This window comes from Piliocolobus tephrosceles, chromosome 9 (assembly GCF_002776525.5).
Source record: "Piliocolobus tephrosceles isolate RC106 chromosome 9, ASM277652v3, whole genome shotgun sequence".
In the NCBI taxonomy this organism is placed as follows: Eukaryota; Metazoa; Chordata; class Mammalia; order Primates; family Cercopithecidae; genus Piliocolobus; species Piliocolobus tephrosceles.
In genome coordinates this window covers 32,687,628-32,709,307 of record NC_045442.1, presented here as the reverse complement: position 1 = coordinate 32,709,307, position 21,680 = coordinate 32,687,628, and the positions used below count along the sequence as shown (strand labels likewise).

The 21,680-nt window shown below is 57.3% G+C and overlaps 2 protein-coding genes across 7 annotated transcripts in view; one reads left to right on the top strand and one right to left on the bottom strand.

Annotated features, from left to right (window-relative positions):
- LZTS2 (leucine zipper tumor suppressor 2) lies at nt 1-10,783 on the top strand. Of its 5 annotated transcripts, none has more exons than XM_023206448.3 (5): nt 1-195; nt 5,415-5,864; nt 6,430-7,089; nt 8,416-8,673; nt 9,429-10,780. In XM_023206448.3, the coding sequence occupies exons 2-5, from the start codon at nt 5,457-5,459 to the stop codon at nt 10,110-10,112; spliced, it is 2,010 nt and encodes a 669-aa protein (XP_023062216.1). In that variant the 5' UTR covers nt 1-195; nt 5,415-5,456; the 3' UTR covers nt 10,113-10,780. The 5 variants fall into 5 exon arrangements, with proteins under 5 accessions (XP_023062216.1, XP_023062214.1, XP_023062213.1 ...); XM_023206446.2 differs by having other exon boundaries at nt 8,416-8,793; XM_023206445.3 differs by lacking the exon at nt 1-195 and adding an exon at nt 2,299-2,936 and having other exon boundaries at nt 8,416-8,793.
- A 751-nt stretch (nt 10,784-11,534) lies between these two features.
- Nucleotides 11,535-21,680, bottom strand: part of PDZD7 (PDZ domain containing 7) — a 23,349-nt gene continuing 13,203 nt past the window's right edge. The window contains exons 9-16 of one of the 2 annotated variants that reach the window (XM_023206443.2): nt 19,377-19,427; nt 18,609-18,784; nt 15,095-15,186; nt 14,853-14,944; nt 14,619-14,690; nt 13,192-13,785; nt 12,182-12,282; nt 11,535-11,783 (exon numbers count right to left, since the gene is read on the bottom strand). In XM_023206443.2, the coding sequence (XP_023062211.1) occupies nt 11,535-11,783; nt 12,182-12,282; nt 13,192-13,785; nt 14,619-14,690; nt 14,853-14,944; nt 15,095-15,186; nt 18,609-18,784; nt 19,377-19,427 (1,427 nt within the window). Of the gene's footprint in view, nt 11,784-12,181; nt 12,283-13,191; nt 13,786-14,618; nt 14,691-14,852; nt 14,945-15,094; nt 15,187-18,608; nt 18,785-19,376; nt 19,428-20,322; nt 20,608-21,680 lie in introns of those variants that run through there. The other variant, XM_023206444.2, reaches the window with a different exon arrangement.

Below are 21,680 nucleotides of genomic sequence, written 5' to 3'. Positions count from 1 at the left end.
GCCCCGCTCCACCAGGTCAGGCCAGGCGGGCGCCCGGAGCCGGGAGCCGGGAGCCGGGAGCTGGGAACCCGGAGCCCAGAGTTCGGAGCCCAGAGTTCGGAACGGGCTAGGGAGCCGGCGTTGTCGCGGCGAGGAGGTGGGCGCGCTGGAGCAGGAGCGGGGCCGGAGCTGGAGCCGAGGCGCAGGTGGCGCTGGGTGAGTGGTGGGGCCGCGGAGGTGCAGGAACTCCTGCTTCCCGCACATCCCCGCTCCTGAACGAACTTTCCGCTTCTGGGGAAGCTAGGAGTCGGGTGAGGAGTGGGGTCCGCACTTGGTGGGTCGCCCGCGAAGAGTCCGAACAGGGAAGCGACACGAAAACGCACGCCAACGGGCCCCACACGCGCGTGCACAGACCCACGCCCGCACTTGGGACACGCGAACACACATGCAGTCGGAAAGGACGCGCCTAGTTTCTACCCTTGCACTGCCAGGGACAGCGCCAATCAGCCCGCGCGGACCCACAGCGGGCAGGGCACTCTGCGGTCGCGCATTGGGTGCGGGAAAGGGGCAGCCCCGTGACCGCCGACGGGGGCGGGCCGGGTGGGACGCACCCGGAGGTTCATGCTTCCTGGCCGCCCGCAGGTGAAGACCAAGATGTAAACAGGCGCCAGGCACGTGACAGCTCCGCAGACCAGTGGCCTGTGCCCCCAACCCCACCACGGGGCGGGAACCCCACCCCACCCCACCCCACCCCACCCCACCCCACCCCACCACGAGGCGCGTTTGCTTGGTTCCAGGCGGGACGGCGTTCCATTCTCCGCCTGGAGCGGGGATAAGCCCTCTCTCAGGAACCGGAGCACAGCGCCCCCTGGAGCCGGGGCGGAGCAGGAGGGCCGGGCTGCTGGGCAGGGCTGGGGTTAACTCGAGCTCCTGTACGTCCTTCCCCCAGCACATTCTTGATATTTGCATTCCCGAAGGTTTCGGAGACCGGCCCTTGATGGCAGTGGACAGCTGCCCCCGCCTATTCCCGCCAGCCCAGAGAGCAGCTGCCTGAGCTTCCTACCCTCACCTCCACTCCTTGCGGGAGTCGGAGTCTCCTCCGCCACAGAAAATGCATGAGTGTAAACGCCCCCTCAATACCAGAGTGGGCCTAGCCCCCTAGAAAAAGGAGGACGAGCCCCTCCCCCCAGGGAATGAGGGAGTGGGCAGTAGCTCGATGCCTTCTTCCCGCCCCACCCCCTACCCCTACACACACGCTGAGCCCAGCTGCCGCCTGAGCTGGGCAGGCTGCCAGAAAGGGGAGGAGGCTTTCGGTGCCCCAGGAGGCAGGGATCAGGGCAAGGCCAGAGGAGGGGGCTCTGTTGGGGAGAGGGGCTCAGTCTGTTCTTGTGAGGCTGAGGGTCTGGGGTGAGTCTGAGGGTGGCTGGACTGTGTTTCCCTTTCCAGGGAAAAAGAAAGAAAAACAACCCTTTCCATGGAGCTAAAAATAGAGCTGAGAGCCGGCCAGGGCTGTGGCCTGGAAGGGGGGGGAATGCTTCTTCCTGGGGCCCGGGCGAGCTCTGGCAGGCCTCGGCCCTGCGGGGGAGGGGGTGGTTAGGGGAGAAACGCTGTCTTTGCCCAGGGATGCAGGCATCAGCTGACCTGACCGGGTCACCGAGACCCCTAGGGGAAAGGCTGTGCGGTAGAGTATTTGTGAAGCACGGCGTGTAAGAAGTTGTCTGTGTGAGTGACTGTGAATAGAGGCTGTCAATGCGTGAAAGATGGTTAGGAGACTAAGTGCATTTGAGACAGTGACTGGGTGCGAAGGACTGCGGATTGTTGTGGAAGCCTGTGCCCACCAGGCCTGTGACACCGTGTCTGTGTGTGAGTTGGACTGGAAGATTATGGAAAGAAGGAACGCGGACCCACGTGACAGCTGAGACTGCTTGTGGCTGCGTGGTGAGGCTGCATGTGGGAAAGGTCGTGTGGGTGTTAGGGAGACTGTATTGTGTGCGAGAAGGTGAGAATATTTTCGACCCTGAGAAAGTGGAATGTTGTCTGCCGTGAGGCTCGTGTAGGTTTGGGCTGTAGGCTTGGACCGGTTTGCCCCAGTGATTGTTGGGGAGCCAGGGGCTGCTCCTCTCCGATAAATGACCTCTCTCTTAGCAAGCGGTCCCGACGGGAGGCTGGGGAGCACGGGGCCGCGCCAGAGGCCGGCCTGGGTTCGCGGGGAAAAGGGCACCGCGCCGGGGAGTGGGGCAGGGCCCGCGTGGTGGGGGACGGCTGGGTGTGTTCTCCGAGCGGGCCGCCAGGTGGCGCCGCCTCTGCGAAGCCCAGGTTGTCGCCTCCAACCCGCCGCTGGTGGGGCAGGCGCGGACCCAGCCTCGGCCTCCGACTCGCTCTAGGGCGCGGGGCCCCGGCACCGGAGAGTGGGGGGACGGCCGGTCGTCGACCTCTCTCGCTTGGGACTCTGAGGCTGAGGGCGTGTCAAGGAAGCTTCGCTTGGAGAAGCGGAGGGGGAGGGGCGGCCGCCGCCGCCGTGGCCCTTTGTGCTGGAACAATGACCAGCTGCCGCTGGCCCCGGGGCCCCGGCTGGGGCGGAGGGTGACCACCGCCGCCGCCGCGTCGAGCCGCCGGACACGCAGTCACAGGGCGTCGGAGGGAGGGCTCCCGACTGCCGCCGAGCGGCCCCTACTTGCGCCCCGGCGGATTCGCGTGACGCGGGTGCCTGCGCGTGTCCCTGCGCGTGTCCGCGTCCCGGGGCGGAGACGCCCCTCGGACCCTCCCCCGCGCGGCGCCGCCCACTTGCACTGGGCGGGGGCTGGCCAGGGCCGGGGGCGCCGCGGAGGCGGGGCCGGGCCGGGCAGCTCGGAGTGGCGGTACGCGGGGCCGGAGCCGGAGCCGGAGCCGGAGCCGGGCGGCGCGCCTGTGGAGCGCTGGGGGCGGCCTAGGGCTGAGCATGGAGCAGCGCGGCGGAGGTAGGGGGGGCCGGGTCTGGGAGGTGGCCTGGGGAGTCCCCAACTTCTGCGCGGTGGAGTCCAGCGGGGAGACAGCGTTCCCCAGACGCCCCTACTTTGTGGAAGGGGGGCTGGATTCTGAAGGATGGATCGGGGGCTCCCGGCTTCCCGCCGCCGAGTGGGAACTCGTGATCGCAGACTTGATCCCGCTTGACTGGTCCTTGGAGTTTGGGTGGCAGGGAGACTTTCCCCAACTCTTGAGATCCTTCACCGGCCCTGAACCAGCTCCAGCCCTCAGCTCCCCTCAGCCCGCTAAAAGGGGGGTGCTCCTGGGCCAGAGTGATTGCTCAGGGGGTGCTGGGGAGAATGAGGGGTTCCCATCTCCCACAGCCACAAACGCAATTCTCAAAATGGAGCCTCCACTTGCCCCTCCTTCTCTCCAAGAGCGGGAGCCGGGCTGGCTGGGCCTGGCTTTCCAGACTCCTGGCTCTGGCTCCCTGGGTATGTGGCTCTCGGGGCCCAGCTCTGTGGCACTTTGGACTTAGGGGCCCTCGGCTCCGGGGGGTTGGGGGCCCTGGCTCACTGGGTACGCCTGACTATCTCCTTGTCGGCCTGACCCTCGGGCCGCTCCAAGTCTTTGTCTCTTTTGGGTCCCTGTCTTTCTCTGAGCCTGTCTCCTTCCTTCAGTTTTCACTTTCTCCGTGCTCGCTGAAGTGGGGAAATGCAACAGAGATGCCAGCCCTTGGCCTCCTAAGAAGTCCCTTCCCCACTGTTCACTCCACGCCCTGGAGTGGGCCCAAGAGGGGAGGGGAAGGGTTTCTCTATCTGCTCTGCTAGGCGCTGGGATGTGTGGGGTGGACTGAGCCCCCGCCCTGCAGAGGGGCCTGTGATGGCTCCCTGCGCCCGGCCTACCCCTCCCCCAGCTCCCCACAGCTCCTGCCCCAGCCTGGACACCTCTTCCTGGTTCGCAGTATCTTTTGACTTGGGTAGGAAGGAGGGCGGTGGATTTAATGGAGCGCATGCGAGAAAGAAGGGGAACAGATCGGGCAAAGGAGTTAGATAATGTCCCACCTCTCCCCACATGCCAGAGAGGGAAGGAAACAGGCTCCCCCCACCAACCGGCCCTCAAGCCACCCAGGCTTCCACCACCCTCATACCTGCGTGCCCACGTTCACAGGTTCCTCTGCACATCCTGGTGCACTCACCTTCCTAGTCGCACACATACATAGGAGATCACACATAAACTCATGAACTTACTGACAAAGCTATCCGGGCACCGTCTCTCCCAGACACCGCAAATTCACTTGTTAGATCCACATTTATAACTTTCACAGGCTTTCTAATGACCCCTTACCCACTCATATATGTGAATGTACTGATACATCAAACGTGTAGACTCACATTCACAATGCTTTCACACACATTTTCATATACACGTGTTCATTTCCACGCTCCTGTGCATGTAGTCACACAACAAATAACTAAATGCACACATTCCTACTCCCAGTGCAGTTCTCTGTCCAGTTCTTGGCCCCGCTCTGCATGATGACTTCAGCAGATGCCTAAGTCCTGGTCATCAGCGGCCTCGGGACTGGGACTAGGGAGGGGGTTCTGGGTGGAGGCTTGCAGCTGCTTCCAGGAAGCAGCAGGGCCTGGGGAGGTGGAGCCGTCTTGCCTGGGTTCTGTGGAAGTGAGGTTTTGGAGCAGCCACTAGAGGTGAAGGCGGGACCTCTACCTTCCTCCCCTCAGGGTTAGTCTGGGGACCTTCTGAAGCTGTAGGATTTCAGAGAGGTTGGCAGAGGGGTAGGGCCTGTGGAGGCTCCTTTAGGCCTCACTGATTGGGTGTGCAGAGGTTAGGAGTTGTCATGGAAACTGTATGAGCCTGCATCCACCTCTGGGAGGCAGGAGACCCCAAAGGACACCTGTGGACTCCCTAAGAGTGATGGTTTTCTTATTTAGCCGGATCCACAGAGAGGCAGTGTAGCCGCCTCACTGTCTGGGAGAAACTGAGGCCCAGCAGAGGGAGGCAGGGCACTGACTGACTTTGGCTCTTTGTTCCCTAATTACCATCTGAGGTGCTGATTGCACCCCTGAGGTACTTCAGCCCAAATTGCCCACCTGGCTTAGAGGACCAAGGACCTGTGCTTCAAGCTGGGGGAGAGGGCCCCTCCCTCACCTGAGTCCTGGCCTCTGTGGGATGCAGGATTGGGCTTAGGCCTGGGTCTTTGCTGACAAGTGGCTCTGCAGTAATCACCCAGGCCTCCCATCCCTCTCAGCATCTCTACTGAGTGAATTCAATCCTCAGCCCTGTTCAGACCAGCATTGGACAGTCTGGTCTGGGGCCCAGGGGGAATTGAGGTTCATTCCAGCACTTGAAGGGGAAGTCTTGGTGTGGGGATCAAGGCTTATTACTGATGTCAAGGAGGTGTTTGGCCAGGATCAGTGGGTCAGGAAGGGTCTCTAGGTGGAGGGACTCTGATACCACTGCCCTGCTTACAGGTCACCTGCGAGGCCGCTGGCCAGGCCTGAGCCTTTGCCACCATGGCCATTGTGCAGACTCTGCCAGTGCCACTGGAGCCTGCTCCTGAAGCGGCCACTGCCCCGCAAGCTCCAGCCATGGGCAGTGTGAGCAGCCTTATCTCAGGCCGGCCCTGTCCCGGGGGTCCAGCTCCTCCCCGCCACCACGGCCCTCCTGGGCCTACCTTCTTCCGCCAGCAGGATGGCCTGCTGCGGGGTGGCTATGAGGCACAGGAGCCGCTGTGCCCAGCTGTGCCTCCTAGGAAGGCTGTCCCTGTCACCAGCTTCACCTACATCAATGAGGACTTCCGGACAGAGTCACCCCCTAGCCCAAGCAGTGATGTTGAGGATGCCCGAGAGCAGCGGGCACACAATGCCCACCTCCGCGGCCCACCACCGAAGCTCATCCCTGTCTCTGGAAAGCTGGAGAAGGTGAGGACCGGCTCTTCCTTGTGGGCCTGGGTAGAACGAGAGTCCCCACTTGGAAAACTGGAATTTAGAAGCTTATATAGAGGAAAGAGTGTGGGCTTCAGATTCACCAGACCTGGGTCCTAATCCCAGCTCTCTCTCATTCTGGATGTGTGACCTCAGGGAAGTCACTTAACCTGAGCCTTAGTTTCTAGAACTGACATGAAGGTCAAATAATGTATAGCATAGTGCCTAGCATGTAGCATATATGCAGTTGTTAAGTGCTAGTTGCTTATGTTCCGGTTATTTCTGCACCAGTTATATGTTTGGCTTTGGTCAAGGCCTTTAACCTTGTTGAGCCTCCATTTCCTCATCTGTAATGTGGGAATAGTGATCATATTTAGATAATGGGGATAAACCTTTCAGATTGCTTGACACAAAGCTGACACTGGTGGCCACCTCCACTAGTGGCCGCAATTGTTACGAATATATGGGCATTGGGGACCCCAGATGGGAGGGCAAGGAGTGTCATAAGGGCTCTGCAAGATTGGGCAGCTCATCTCCAGTGTCACATGGCACCTCATTTCAGAACATGGAGAAGATCCTGATCCGCCCAACAGCCTTCAAGCCAGTGCTGCCCAAACCTCGAGGGGCTCCGTCTCTGCCTAGCTTCATGGGTCCTCGGGCCACCGGGCTGTCTGGGAGCCAGGGCAGCCTGACGCAGCTGTTTGGGGGCCCTGCCTCCTCCTCCTCTTCTTCCTCCTCCTCTTCAGCTGCTGACAAACCCCTGGCATTTAGTGGCTGGGCCAGTGGCTGCCCATCAGGGACGCTATCCGACTCTGGCCGAAACTCACTGTCCAGCCTGCCCACCTACAGCACCGGAGGTGCCGAGCCAACCACCAGCTCCCCGGGCGGGCACCTGCCTTCCCATGGCTCTGGGCGAGGGGCACTGCCTGGGCCAGCCCGAGGGGTCCCTACTGGGCCTTCCCACTCAGACAGTGGCCGGTCCTCCTCCAGCAAGAGCACAGGCTCCCTGGGGGGCCGTGTGGCTGCTGGGCTTTTGGGCAATGGTACCCGGGGCTCCCCTGACAGCAGCTCCTGTGGGGAGCGCTCACCACCACCCCCGCCTCCACCTCCTTCGGACGAGGCCCTGCTGCACTGTGTCCTGGAAGGAAAGCTCCGAGAGCGGGAGGCAGAGCTTCAGCAGCTGCGGGACAGTCTGGACGAGAATGAGGCTACCATGTGCCAGGTGTGGTCAGAGGCAATGATGGGGAAGGGGCATGGCAGGACATCCCAAGGCCTGGGGAATGCAAGGGGCATTTCCATTTTAGCAGGGAAGAGGGGTTGGGTAGTTGTAGTTGTGACCCCCCTGCCCTCCCCACCAGTTGTCTGGTTTAATTTGTGGAGTAGCCAGACGTGGTGGCTCGCATCTGTAATCCCAGCACTGGGAGGCCGAGGTGGGCGGATTGCTTGAGCTCGGGAGTTTGAGACCAGCCTGGGCAACATGGGGAAACCCCATCTCTCCTAAAAATAAATTAGCTGAGTGTGGTGGCATGTACCTGTAGTCCCAGCTACTTGGGAGGCTGAGGTAGGAGGATCACTTGAGCCCAGGAGGAGGAGGTTACAGTGAGCTGACATTCTGCCACTGCACTCTAGCCTTGGGTGACAGAGCAAGACTCTATCTCAAAACAAGAAACAAAAAACAAAACTTGTGGGGTGGAAAGGAGTCAGAGTGCATGGATTCAAACCTCCCACTGTTAAATACCAGTTTTTGGGCTTGAGCAAGTTGCTTAACTTTACTCAGCCTCTATTTCTTCATCTATAATAGGGATATTTCTAGCTTCATAGGATTGTTATGAGGATTAAATAAGGCAAAAGGTGTAAAGTGCTTAGACTAATGCCTGGTACCTAGGAAATGCTATATATAAATGCTTGCTTTTTTTTTTTTTTTTTTCGATTTTTAGTAGAGACGGGGTTCCCACCATGTTGGCCAAGCTGGTCTCGAACCCCTGGCCTCAAGTGATTCACCCGCCTCGGCCTCCCAGAGTGCTGGGATTACAGGCCTGAGCCACTGCACCCGGCCAAGTGCTTTTTTTTTTTTTTTCTTTTTTCTTTTGAGACAGGGTCTCATTCTCTCACCCAGGCTAGAGTGCAGTGGCACGATTTCAGCTCCTTGTAGCCTCAACCTCCTGGACTCAAGCAGTCCTCCCACCCCAGCCTCCCAAGTAGCTGAGGCTACAGGCGCATGCCACCACACAAAGCTAATTTTTGTTCTTTGGAGAGGCAAGGTTTTGCTGTGTTGCCTAGGCTGGTCTCGAACTCCGGAGCTTAAGTGATCCACCCACCTCGGCTTCCCAAAATGCTGGGATTACAGGCGTGAGCCACCGAGCCCGGTCTGCTTGCTCTTGTGTTTGTTTCTATGATCATCATAAAAGCAGTTAGTATTGTTGCAATTACTATTGTTGTTTGATGGAATACACCCTTCCTGAGCCCTCAAAAGTGGGCCGCCAGAGCAGACACTGAGTGGGGAGTTGGGAAAACTGCCCAGGAGCTGGGTCTGTCTTCTCGTCTGCAGGCCTATGAGGAGCGGCAGCGGCACTGGCAGCGAGAGCGCGAGGCCCTGCGAGAGGACTGTGCGGCCCAGGCACAGCGGGCACAGCGGGCCCAACAGCTGCTGCAGCTGCAGGTGTTCCAGCTGCAGCAGGAGAAGCGGCAATTGCAGGATGACTTCGCACAGCTGCTGCAGGAGCGTGAACAGCTGGAGCGGCGCTGCGCCACCTTGGAGCGGGAGCAGCGGGAGCTCGGGCCAAGGCTTGAGGAGACCAAGTGGGAGGTGGGCCAGACCAGGAGGGGCAGGGAGCAGGGTCACACAGGGAGAAACCCTGGAAAAAGGGGCCCAGCCGCACCCTTCCTCAGCCTGCCACCGCCAGAGGTCCTCCCCTTCCTAACCTCGGTGAGATGAGGTTCTCCTCTGTCCCTTTCTGGGAGGAGGGTCTCTTTGTTGGCCTTGTCTAGTGGCACAAAGCCACGCTTCCAGCCAGTAGTAAGAATGTGGTGCTTGTGGTGTGGAGGCATTATTCTAAGCATGTTACATGGGACAGATCATTTCATCCTTATAACAATACTGAGGGGGCTACCACTCGTCTCCGCATTTTAGAGATGAGTAAACTGAGGCCCAGAAAGACTGAAGTGCCAAATCTGAACCCAGGCAGTCTGGCTCCAATATCTGAGCTCTTAACCAAGTCACTGTAGTACCTTTCCAGTAGACACCTGGGTACTGCCCTCCATTGCCCCCACTCCTGCAGCACCTGCTAGCACCCAGTCCCCAGGGCTCGGTGGTACTTCCACAGTGTCTCGTGATGCTTTGAAGACACCAGCTTTGAAGCAAAAAAATCTATGTCTGCTTTCCACTTAAGCCATATCTTAAATCTATGACCTTGGACGTGTCACTAGACTTGCCTTAGTGTCTCTATCTGTAAGATGGAGATAATGATGGACTCTCCTCCCGAATGCCAGGCATGATGCACAGGGCCTGTCCCCCCAGGAGAACCTGTCTCACCATCCTTCCCCACTGCCTCCCACCCCCAGGTGTGCCAGAAATCAGGCGAGATCTCCCTGCTGAAGCAGCAGCTGAAGGAGTCTCAGGCAGAGCTGGTGCAGAAGGGCAGCGAGCTGGTGGCCCTGCGGGTGGCACTGCGGGAGGCCCGTGCTACCTTGCGGGTCAGTGAAGGCCGTGCGCGGGGTCTACAGGAGGCCGCCCGAGCTCGGGAGCTGGAGCTGGAAGCCTGTTCCCAGGAGCTGCAGCGACACCGCCAGGAAGCCGAGCGGCTGCGGGAGAAAGCTGGGCAGTTGGATGCTGAGGCGGCTGGACTCCGGGAGCCCGCTGTGCCACCTGCCACCGCTGACCCATTCCTCCTGGCAGAGAGTGATGAGGCCAAAGTGCAACGGGCAGCAGCCGGGGTTGGGGGCAGCTTGCGGGCCCAGGTGGAGCGACTGCGGGTGGAGCTGCAGCGGGAGCGGCGGAGGGGTGAGGAGCAGCGAGACAGCTTTGAGGGGGAGCGGCTGGCCTGGCAGGCAGAGAAGGAGCAGGTGATCCGCTACCAGAAGCAGCTGCAGCACAACTACATCCAGATGTACCGGCGCAACCGGCAGCTAGAGCAGGAGCTGCAGCAGCTCAGCCTAGAGCTGGAGGCCCGGGAGCTCGCAGAGCTGGGCCTGGCTGAGCAGGCCCCCTGCATCTGCTTGGAGGAGATCACTGCTACTGAGATCTAGGGCCCTCAGCACCCAGCTCTGCAAGGAGCTCTGCCAGAGGGGCAGCAGCTGCAGATCCACTTAGGCCCCAGGGCCCACGGATGACCCCAAAAGCTGAGGGCCCCAAAGCCACTTGTCTCCTAGGATCCAGGCCTTTTGGGCTTCTGCCAGGAACTCGGGGTGGTCGTATGACTTGGAGGAGCAAGATCAGACCGCTGGAAGGTCCCCGTGTTCACTGTCACCCAGAGGCTCCTGTCACTACCCACTTCATTCCCCACCGCTGCCAGTGCCACTGCCAACCCTGTTCACAGGCGCTTCCAGCCCACTCCAGCCAGGGGAGCTGGGAGGAAGAAGGGGCTCCCTCCTCTCCAGATTCCCCCCGACCCCAAAGCCAGAGAAAGCCAGATGGCACCAGCTGCTCCAGATGTGCCTGCCCATATTGGGGGACAGGGCCGGGCCTGGGCTCGGTTCCCAGGTTCGAGCCCTGCAGCCTCTCTCCTGGAGTGAGGGGCTGAAGTCAGACCAAAGGAAGAACTCAGAAATGTCTTGTTTATTTGTGTTTGTGACCAAGCAGCCTCTCCCTTCACCCAGGTTTATGGCCTCGTTTTCACTTGTATATTTTTCACACTGTAAATTTCTTGTACAAACCCAAAGAAAAAATTAAAAAAAAATTTTTTTTTGTTTAAAAATAATGTGAATGCGCTGGATAAAGAGTATAGGAACTTGTTTGACCCACACCCCCTCTATTTGCTGGCTATTTCCCGAGCTCTCTTGGGGAGAAAAGGTGATGGAGGAAGGACAAATCCAGTAGAATGTCTGAGGTCTTAATGGACCCCCACATGAAATGATCTCTCAGGATTTCAGGGACTAGAAAAGCCTTTAATCCTTTTCCTTGCACAGAATGCTGCTTGGGGCTGAGGAATGGATACGTTGACCCCTTGAGGGCCCTGTCTGACAGCCTGTGTCCCTGGAGGCTTGGGTGACTCATAAAGTAAGAGGCAGCATGTGAGAAAGTGCCCACCAATCCCAAGCTCCAGACCTTGAGTTTCTTACCCCCTTTCCTGGCTTGGGAGATAGGGGAGCCGAGAGTGCGGGTGATACAGGCTGCCCACTAGCACCTTGTCCTTGGACACTAAGGTAGAGCCTTAGTGACAGCTGAGGAAGGAAGAAAGTGGAAAGATGCGAGCCACCAGTGTGGCACTGGGAGGAGGAAGGGTGGGTGGGCAGGAGCCGGAGAGTCCTGAGTCCTGAGGAAGTTGGTAGGAGAGATCCTGGGGATAACGGGATGTTGGAGTCAGTGGGGGAATCTGAGGTTAGGGGAAGGGTCATGGGATGTGTGGGGAGGGTGTAGGCTTAGAATCAGGAGTCTGGAGGGCTGGGAGTTGGCTGGAGGAGCCTGGCATCAGTGGGAGGAGTCTGGGGATTGGTGGGAGGTTCTAGGAGCTAGTGGGCAGGAACTGGAGCAGCGTCAAGGGGTTGGTGGGCAGGCGAGTGGTCAGCAGGAAGGCCCCCATCAGTAAGGGCTGATGAGTCAGAGAGTGAGGGCCGTGGGCTGGGCCTGGGGACCCTGACCACAAGCTCCATGGGCTCCCGGGCCTTGTTTCGATAAGCCCGACGGATAGTGTCTACTGCACGCTGGTGGGTCACCTGCTCCAGACTCTCTCCGTCCACTGCCACAAGCTCGAAACCAGCCTAGGATGGAGTGAGAGAGTCACATCCCTCCCTCCCCATGTCACCCTGCACCAGCCCCCAACCTGAAGGCAGCATCTTCTCACCTCCACCCACGAGGACACTCCTCCCCCATCTGGGTGGAGGGGATGGACAATGAGACTTTTGTGCCTGGAGTCGTTGGGGGCAGGGTGGGGCACAGACAAGGGCTCTTTGTCCCTTGGGGCTCAGGCTCAGGCTAGCATGAGGGGACAGAGTTTTCCCTGGGCCTGCTCATCCTGCTCGTCTGAACCCCCTCACCCCAAGCCTCCTCCCACAACCTGGGCTAAACATGTCTGGCTGGAAGCTGAGCATGGCCAGCCCATCTCCTGCCTGGTTTCAGCTGTGGGCTGTGAGGGTGGGCCTGGGCATGCTTCACCCACCTGCAGGGCCCCACTGAGGAAGGCGGCCCCCCCAGGGAAGATCTTCTCTATCTTCACCATGGGCTGCACCTTGGACTCAATGCCCCCAGAAATGCTGATGCCTAGTGATGGGGAGAAACAGAGAGAGTGCAGCCAGACCCCAAAATGCAAGCTCCCTGGAGAAACCTAGAATCCCATCCCCAAACCCAAGGCCCCAACTTCTCCCACATCCCTACATTCTGCTACTACTCAAATCTCAATTCATTCCAAAATCCTCCAGATCCTAGCCCCTCAAATCTAGACCCCACCCAGATACACCCGAATACCCCAGATTCCCTTTTATTTATTTATTTTTTGAGACAGTCTTTTTTTTTTTTTTTTTTTTTTTGAGACGGAGTTTCGCTCTTGTTGTCCAGGCTGGAGTGCAATGGCACAGTCTCGGCTCACCGCAACCTCCACCTCCCAGGTTCAAGCGATTCTCCTGCCTCAGCCTCCCGAGTAGCTAGGATTACAGGCATGTGCCACCATGCCCGGCTAATTTTGTACTTTTAGTAGAGATGGGGTTTCTCCATGTTGGTCAGGCTGGTCTGGAACTCCTGACCTCAGGTGATTCGCCCTCCTTGACCTCCTGAAGTGCTGGGATTACAGGCGTAAGCCACCGCGCCGGCCGAGACAGAGTCTTACTCTGTCGCCCAGGCTGGAGTGCAGTGGCGCAATCTCAGTTGGGCTCAGGGCAACCTCTGCCTCCTGGGTTCAAGTGATTCTCCTGCTCAGCCTTCTGAGTAGCTGGGATTATAGGCGCCCACCACCACGCCCAGCTAATTCTTTTGTATTTTTAGTGGAAACGGGGTTTCACCATGTAGCCCAGGCTAGTCTTGAACTCCTGACCTCAAGTGATCCACCAGCCTCGGCCTCCCAAAGTGCTGGGATTACAGGTGTGAGCCGCCGCGCCCGGCCCAATAACCCAGGTTCTTTTCCTGGGCCCGGGCTTCCTAGTGTCCCCTGCCAGGCCCAGTCCCACCTGGACTCACCTAAAGACTGCTTCATCTTGGACAGTGTCACTGTCTTCAGCTCGCCACTGGGGGTCTTCATGGCTGCCTCCTCGGCCATCCCCTCAGTTCCATTCTCCGAGGGCCCTTGCTTGGCCCCCACCTTGGCTGCCTCCCCATCCAGAGATAGTGGCAGAGGGGGCCTGGCCTTCCGGGGCTTGTGGTAGCGCCCATTGGCCATGCTGGGGGCAGGGGTAGGTGCAGGGGATGGGGAGCGTCTACCCCGAGACTTGCCTTGACCCCGGCTGCTGCGGCTGCGGCTGCGGCTCTGAGCCTGGCCCCGGACCTGGCCATGTGGAGGGTGCTCTCGGCTCAGGGGTTCTGTCAGCAGCCAGTTAGGCCGCGGGGGCCGGGGAGCCACAGGGGGTGGCTGGGGAGGGGGTGTGCAGGCACTTCGGCGGGGGGTGAAGGCATCTACTGGCACGTCTTGAAGAGGGGGGATCCCTTTATGAGGGTGGCGAGGGGCAGAGGCACTCGGGGAGACCTTGAGGCCCCCCAGCCGCTCCCTCAGCTCCCCATCATCTTCCTCTTCCGGGAAGCCGTTCACCGGCAGCAGGTAGAAGCCTCCGCGGCTGTCTGGGGAAGAGCGCCAAGGTCAGCTGCCTACTCCTCCCCTCCCAGCTTGGACCACCTCTCCAGGACCCAGGCCTTGCTTTGGTTCGTGTGGGGCCTGTGAGAGCCAGGCCCGAGTTTGTTCAGGAACCAGTGCGGCCCACCCATGGGGTAGGCGGACAAACATGTTCTATTAGACTCGCTTTTTTTTTTTTTTTTTTTGAGATGGAATCTCACTCTGTCGCCCAGGCTGGAGTGCGGTGGCGCAATTTTGGTTCACTGCAACCTCCACCTCCCAGGTTCAAGCGATTCTCCTGCCTCAGCCTCCCGGAGTAGCTGGGATTACAGGCGTGCGCCACCAAGCCCAGCTCATTTTTGTATTTTTAGTAGAGATGGGGTTTCGCCATGTTGGCCAGGTTGGTCTCTACCCCTGACATCAAGCGATCCACCCGCCTCAGCCTCCCAAAGTGCTGGGATTACAGGCGTGAGCCACCGCTTCCGGCCTAGAATTGCATTTTAATACTTCCTGTTGGAATCGTTACAGTTCTATTTTAATGTGTCTAAGAAAAAATACGACTAGCACACCAAACATAATTTCTCAGAGATTACTGCATAGAATGAGACTAGATTTTAAAAGTGAGCAGGTTTCAAACCAACTATTAAGTAAATAATAGTACAGGTGGTGACCAGCGGATGTGATAAAATGGCTCTGGTGGACAAGAGCTTTCCTTCAGGGGACCGCAATGTGCCTGGAAGCCACAACTGCCTCCCCGTGGGGAAAGAAGTAGAAGGCCCATCCTCCTTTCCCGAATCTCCCCAGGGTTGTGCCCCTCCCTGGGCTCTGGGATCTGACTGACCAGGCACCGGGGTGATAAGGTGACGCTTGGGCGGCGTGTCCTGCCGGGCTGGTCTCAAAGCAGGAGGCCGGACTGGTTGGAAAGATGAACAGGTCAGAGGCAAGGCACCCCACCAGGCTCCCAGAGGGACACAGCTCAAGGGGCTCGGCAATCTCTGCAGCCCTCTCCACCACGGGGTCCCATCCCCATCCCCAGCAGGGCTGGGACCCAGAACTCCCGCCTCCCACTGCTGACCTGCTCTGCTCTTGAGGGCCTCAAAAGCCTCCAGCTCCACAGGCATCACCATGCTGTCAAAGCGGCCCAGGTCTGTGGGGGCCACCACACTCCTGGGAGAGGGTGAGAGACAGCAGGGGTGGGAGGGGCAGGCAGGGTTTCAGTTCTGGAGGTGCCAGGATGCCCTTCAGCCCTTGGGAGGTTGGGGGTGGTACCAGGGATCCCCTTCCTGCCCCCAAGCCCTCTCTGCAACCTCCTCCCACCTGATGTCCCGCAGCAGCAGCAGCTTCTCAGGCCTGTCCAGGATGGCCAGCAGGGGCCTCACCAGGTCCTCCACACCTCCCTCATGCACATACTGCAGATAGAGGCACCGCAGGTCAGACAGCAGTGGGGACTTCCAGAGCTGGGGGAGGGGGACACCAGGGCATGCAGGTGTTTTTTGTACGCATGTAGGGACCTATCCAGCCCTGCATGCCTTGGGAAAGGTTTACTCCACCCCCAGCTGCCGCAGGGTGGTCTGATCTTGGTGATGGGGTGGAAGCCTGCAGTAATAACAGACCTGCAATAAATAGCAACAGCACTGGTAACAGTTTTGGGACAGACACTTTTCTAAGCCTTTTACATACCATCTCTCAGCAACCACCCTGAGAAATGGCATTAATTATTCCTGTTTTACAGATGCCGAAACTGAGGCTCAGAGGGAAGGCCTTCACTCAAAGCCATACACATAAGGAAGTGTGAAGAGGGACTGGAACCCGGGAAGTCTAACTCTTGCTTGCTCTGGTGCCGGAAAAGGATGTGCAGGGAGTGGACTCTCCTCCCCACCCCCACATCCCAGGCAGAAGGAAGGAATTTGAGCCAAACTCTAGGCTGTGTGCCTGGCTGTCCCCGCATGTGTCTGCACACAGACCTACAAATTAGGCTTTGTCTGGGGCTGGAATGGGAGCCTTGGGGAAGGGGCGGCTCTGCAGAAAGCCTCTCCGGTCAGTTCCTGGGGCGGGATGGGGGGCGGGGTGGAACCCCTTCTGCCTGGCACTGCCCGGATGCCACCAGCCACACCCCACTGACTCTGAAGACCTGAACACTGGGAGTCATCCCACTTGGACAGCACACCGACCCCTTGTGGCGAGAGGGAGACTGAGTCAGTGACATGCATGCATAGAACACTTTCTATGGGCACAGGCACAGAGACAGAGCATGCCCTGGTGGTCACAGTGAGTCATTCATAAATATCTGGAAATAAATACAATACAAACGATGTGTGTGGCCCCAAACCACACACAGTTACAGCGACTCACACATATCAACAATACATTCTCTTTTGTCTGGAGAGACACATATGGTGCAGAACCAGCCCCACGTGCACACGCTTTAAGTCTATGGACTTGGATTCGTTACCCACTAAGTACCAGACCCTGTACTGGGCAGCAGGGGCACAATGATCGTGTCTCAGATCTTCAGAAACTGGGTCTAGTGGGAGTGAGGGGCAGATGAGTCACATACCCCAGTGAACTACAAGTCAGGGGCAATGGAGCACAGGGAGTCCCAGAGGAAGGTGGGAGGATCCCAGTGGGCTTCATGGAGGTGGTGGTATTCTGACTGACTCTTAGAAGATAGATGTAGGGAACAACACAAAAGTTGGGAAGAAAGTGTTGCAAAGGTGGTGTGGAAAAATGAGTAGATAGTGGTTTAAACGTGGCCATGGGGTCCATGAAGAACCTCCCTGCAGGGCTGTTGCACAGGTTGTGACTATGTGAGTAGCGTCCCTGAGGTTGTGCAGGTTGTAACCTGTATAAACCTATGCAGTGGCCATGGGAAAGTGGAAGTTGGTGGGTTAGGGAGTTGAATCGGGGAGGACCTCGAATGTGAGAGCAGGGAACTTGTACTTTATTCTGCCAAAGACAATGGGTCACCAGGTGACTTGGGGAGTGTACAGCGATCAGAGAAGGGTTTCCTTTCCTTCCCTCCCTCCCTCCCTCTATCTCTGTCTTTCTTTCTCTCTTTTTCTCTTTCTTTCGAGACAGATTTTCGCTCTTGTTCCCAGGTTGGAGTGCAATGGCGCGATCTCGGCTCACTGCAACCTCCATCTCCCAGGTTCAAGCAATTCTGCTGCTTCGGCCTCCTGAGTAACTGGGATTACAGGCACCTGCCACCATGCCCAGCTTTTCTTTTCTTTTCTTTTTTTTTTTTTGTATTTTTAGTAGAGATGGGGTTTCACCATGTTGGACAGACTGGTCTCGAACTCCTGACCTCAGGTGATCCGCTTGCCTCGGCCTCCCAAAGTGCTGGGATTATAGGCATGAGCCACATCACCTTGCCAATCAGAGAGGGGTTTCTGATTCTTGGTCTGGCAGCTGTAGAGAGATGGCTCACATGGGGAGAGAAGGGAAGCCTGGGGTTCAGGGCTACTTGCCCCAGTCACCAGGAGAACTTTGCTCATCACTCTGGCCAGGGCTCCATTGCTGAGGGTCTGATCTGTTGGTGTGGGGGACTTGGGTCAGGTTTGGGTGGTGGCTGAGCTCGGCAGGTGGTATGGGAGCACAGTAGGAGGTTTGGGCAGAGAAGGGAGGGGTGAGGGAAAAGGAGCCGCCAAAGAGACAGACCCAGAGTCCCACCTCATGGACAGAGCCTGCATTGCCCTACTTAGCGCTGGGAGCTAGGGTGACACCTTCTGAGTTTAGCCCAAAACCCTTTAGGTTCCCCCCAGCACACACCCCCATCTGTAGCTCTGCTGCATCCGGGCCTTGGTAACAGGATGCATAAATGACCATGTCTCAGTCTCCAGGTGACAATGCATGGACACACACACACACACACACGCTAGCCAGACACGTGCTTGCTCACATGCACACACACACACAATCGTGCAGTCATATCAACACAAACCAGGTACCCCACAGACACACCCGTGCACACACCACACAGACATACAACACAGCCCCACTCTGAGCAAGGTGAAGGGTGAGGGAATCCACAAACAATTTTCCAAGACCCCCCAGCTCGCCCTCACACACAGTGTGCAGACTCCTCACAAGGAGCCCAGTGTACACACCCAGGTCTTCCTGAGACAGGCACAGAAAAGGACCTGCCAATCCTGGAGGGAGTGAGCCGTACCCCACAGCCTCCCCAACAGGTGGGCCCCAGAGACTCCTTCAAATCTGACTCTCCCCACCCCGGGGCCCTCTGGCTCTTTTTGAAGTGGAAGGGAACAGAGAACAACAATTTAGGTGTTGGGGGGCAGGGGATGAGGTGTGGTGTGTAGGGGAGGCAAAGGATTACTTACTTGGGCAACAGGGGAGAGGACCTGGCATGAGGCCAGTCCTGCTGGGTGACCCAGGAGCAGAGGGTGGCATGCAGGGAAGGATGGAGGCTCAGAGAGGGCAGAGGCAGGTGACTGCAGGGACTCACTTTCCCCACTCGGGAAAAGTGTCCTCTCCTTCTCTTCTCAGCTTAAATACCACCTCCTCTGGGAGGGCCTCCCAGCCCACACCATCTAATATGTGTCTCCTGGTTTACCCTCTCATGTTCTTTTTCTTCACAGCTCTTCGTGTGACTCATCACCATGGGCGTTTTGGTTCTAGTGATTGTCTAGCTCTTCTTCCTGTGAGCTGGCAGATGTGTGTGTGTGTGTGAGACAGGGGTGACTTCTGATTTGACTGACCACTAGCCTCCTGGCATCAAGCCCAGACACTGGTCAGTGGACAGTGGCCTGAATGAATGATAGGCTGGGTGACCGAAGGACCGTGTGCCAAGGCTGCAGGCGGGATGGAGGCTTACCCGGGAGCAGTGGCGGGTGACAGCCAGCACCTCATCATCAGTCAGCAGCCTTTGGGCCAGGTCCTGAATGAGGGGCCGCCGGCTCTCCCAGGCCTGAACCTGCTCATCCACGTTGGGCAGCTGGCTGCAGGGACTCCTGGACCTGGCAGACAGCAGGGCCTGGCCCCTCTCCCGGTCTGCAGGGCAGGAGTCAAAGGGCGTGATAAGGAGCCAGGAGTCATCAGGGAAGGGGAGAGGGGCTTCCCTCAGCAGGGTTGGGCCCCATAACTGGCCAGCTGAGAGCCCAGGTACCTGGGGCAGAATCCTAGCCTAGCCTATATGCTCCCACTGTGGTTGCCCACAGCAACCTGCCCACCAATGCAGCACACACCCCAGCCCCTCAGCCCCAACATGGGCCCCTATACCAGTCTGTTTCTTAATGGGGTCTTAGCCCAGTGCCCCCAGAGTCCCCTGAACATGCACCATCATAGTAGTCTGTTCCCCAGTGGAGCCCCAGCACAGGCTCCCTCATCACCCCCAAATATATCTTTGGGAGTCCCAACACAAGCTCCTAAAATGCACACCAATATCTGTCTGCCACCCTATCTTTCCTAGTAAGCTTAGTCCAATTCTTTTAGCTGCCCCCAATACGTACTAGTCTAGTTGCCTGATCCCCCATGCTTGACCCTGACTGAGTTTAGTCCAAAGTCACTTAGCTGGCCCCCAGCATGCACGCTCATCTGCCACTCTACTGTAAACCAGGCCTTGGTAAAGGGATGCATGAATTACCGCGTCTCAGTCTCCAGGTGACAAATTTCTGCACTGGGCCCACGCTCCCTGCTATGAAGAAGAAAGAGGCTCAGCTGCAGGTCTTGGCCCCCAGTCTGAAAATGGGGGTCAGGAGGGCTCAGGACAAGCTGGAATGGAAAATTCAGACTGGAAGTAGGTGTAATGGGGAGGCAAGAGGCTTGGCCCTGAGGGACTTGAAGGCAATGCTCAGGCTATGGACTTCCTTCATAGGCAATGGGGAGTCAGGATGGTTTTGGATCAAGAGAGGGTGCAGTCTGAGCTCTGCTTATGCAAATTCACTTGGAAGCAAATGTATGGAGGGAAGAACCTCAGGGACAGAGCTCGGAGAAGTACCCACCTTCAGGGGACGGAGGGAAAAAGAGGAGCCTTGGAAGGAGATAGAGGAGTGGCCAGAGAGGTGAGAGGAGAACCAGCAGAGGGCAGGGCCTTGGGAGCTGTGGGAAGAGAGATGGAGAGGGGCCAGGCAGCCCTAATTGGAAGGGATTATCTCTCCCATGGTACAATCACCTTGAGACCCCAGAACTTCCCACCCCAGAGCGAAGCAGGGTCCAGCTCCTCATCCTCTGGTTGTTTTGTTGATCTGACATCCACCCCCCTCTTCTTAAAACAGCACCCTGATTTTCTCCTGGGGACCCACCCCACTCTGTTCTTAGCCCATGTACTCCAGGGTGGGTATATGACCCAGGCTGGCTAACAAAAGCACTTTCACTCCCACATCATAGTGATTTATTCTGCATGGCACAGGATGTCAGCTGGGCCAGGGACAGCCTACCCTGGGACTTCAGCTGCAACTATTTAAGGAGAAGCACTTTCTCCTGGGGTTGCTATGCAATAGAGGCCATCTTACCCCTAAGTCGGCAAAGCCCACAACAGTGAAGCCAACTCACGGGAGAGATGGAGGGGGACAGATATCTGATGATGTTGCTCAGATGTTTAGACCCAGCTTAAATCGGTAGCTGAGCCAAGATGTGCTTTATTTTTCTTTTACTTTTTTTTTTCTTTAGAGATGGGGGTCTTGCTATATTGCCCAGGCTCGTCTTAAACTCTTGGGCTCAAGTGATGTTGCTGCTTCAGCTTCCAGAGTAGTTGGGATTGGCCAGGTGCGGTAGCTCATGCCTGTAGTCCTAGCACTTTGGGAGGCTGAGGCGGGTAGATAGCTTGAGTCCAGGAGTTTGAGACTAGCCTGGGCAACATGGTGAAACCCCCATCTCTGCAAAAAAATACAAAAAAAAAATTAGCTGGGCATGGTGATGCACACTTGTCATACCAGCACTTTGGGAGGCTGAGGTGGAAGGATCGCTTGAGCGTGGGAGGTGGAGGTTGCAGTGAGCCGAGATCACGCCACTGCACTCCAGCCTGGGAGACAGAGCAAGACCCTGCCTCAAAAAAACAAAACAAAATAGTTGGGATTACAGGCATGTGCCACTAAGCCTGGAAGAAATGCTTTCTAAAGCTAGTGTGAGTTGAGTTTCTGTCACATGCAACTCCAAGAGTCTTAACTCATCCACCCTTGGTCTAGTCTCTGAAACTCACCAGAGAGATGAGAGGGCCTCTTGTGAGTATCCTTTCGCAGACCCTGACATGGGTACAGCCTGGGCTAGGCCCTTCTACCTGGGCTCCGATCTAGAAATGGCTTTGCTCAAGGATGCTTCTAGAACTGAATTAAGCAAACAGAACTCTGACCAGGGGAGGTGAAGCCAAATGCCCTAGGAAAAGTGTGCCCTACCGCTGCCACCACCAAGAGCACAGGGATCTGATCAGAGCTCTCCCACGTCCTTGCTGTGCTATGATTCATCAGTTTTCCTTTCTATAAAATGGGGAGATGAGGCAGTATAACAATGACCACTACATTTTCTGAACACCTTCTGTATGCCAGACAACGTACTAAATGATTCACATACACTAATTCACTTGCTCCCCACTACTCTTAAAGAAATAGGTATTACTGGCTGGGTGTGGTGGCTCATGCCTATAATCCCAGCACTTTGGGAGGCCGAGGCAGGTGGATCACATGAAGTCAGGAGTTTGAGACCAGCCAGCCTGACCAACATGGTGAAACGCCCTCTCTACTAAAAATACAAAATTAGCCGGGCATGGTGGCACATGCCTGTAATCCCAGCTACTTGGAAGGCTGAAGCAGGAGAATGACTTGAACCTGGGAGGTGGAGGTTGCAGTGAGCTGAGATCGTGCCATTACACTCCAGCCTGGGCAACAAGAGCAAAACTCCATTTCAAGAAAAAAAAAAAAAGAAAACTGCAGTATGAAGGGTTTGAGATTTTTTT

What these genes read in the sequence shown, in the direction of transcription:
- LZTS2 (XM_023206446.2), top strand. Translation starts at nt 5,457, where the DNA reads ATGGCCATTGTGCAGACTCTGCCAGTGCCACTGGAGCCTGCTCCTGAA. An exon ending in TCTCTGGAAAGCTGGAGAAG is followed by an intron (nt 5,865 to 6,429) that starts GTGAGGACCGGC and finishes ACCTCATTTCAG; the next exon opens with AACATGGAGAAGATCCTGAT. An exon ending in TCCTCCCCTTCCTAACCTCG is followed by an intron (nt 8,794 to 9,428) that starts GTGAGATGAGGT and finishes TCCCACCCCCAG; the next exon opens with GTGTGCCAGAAATCAGGCGA.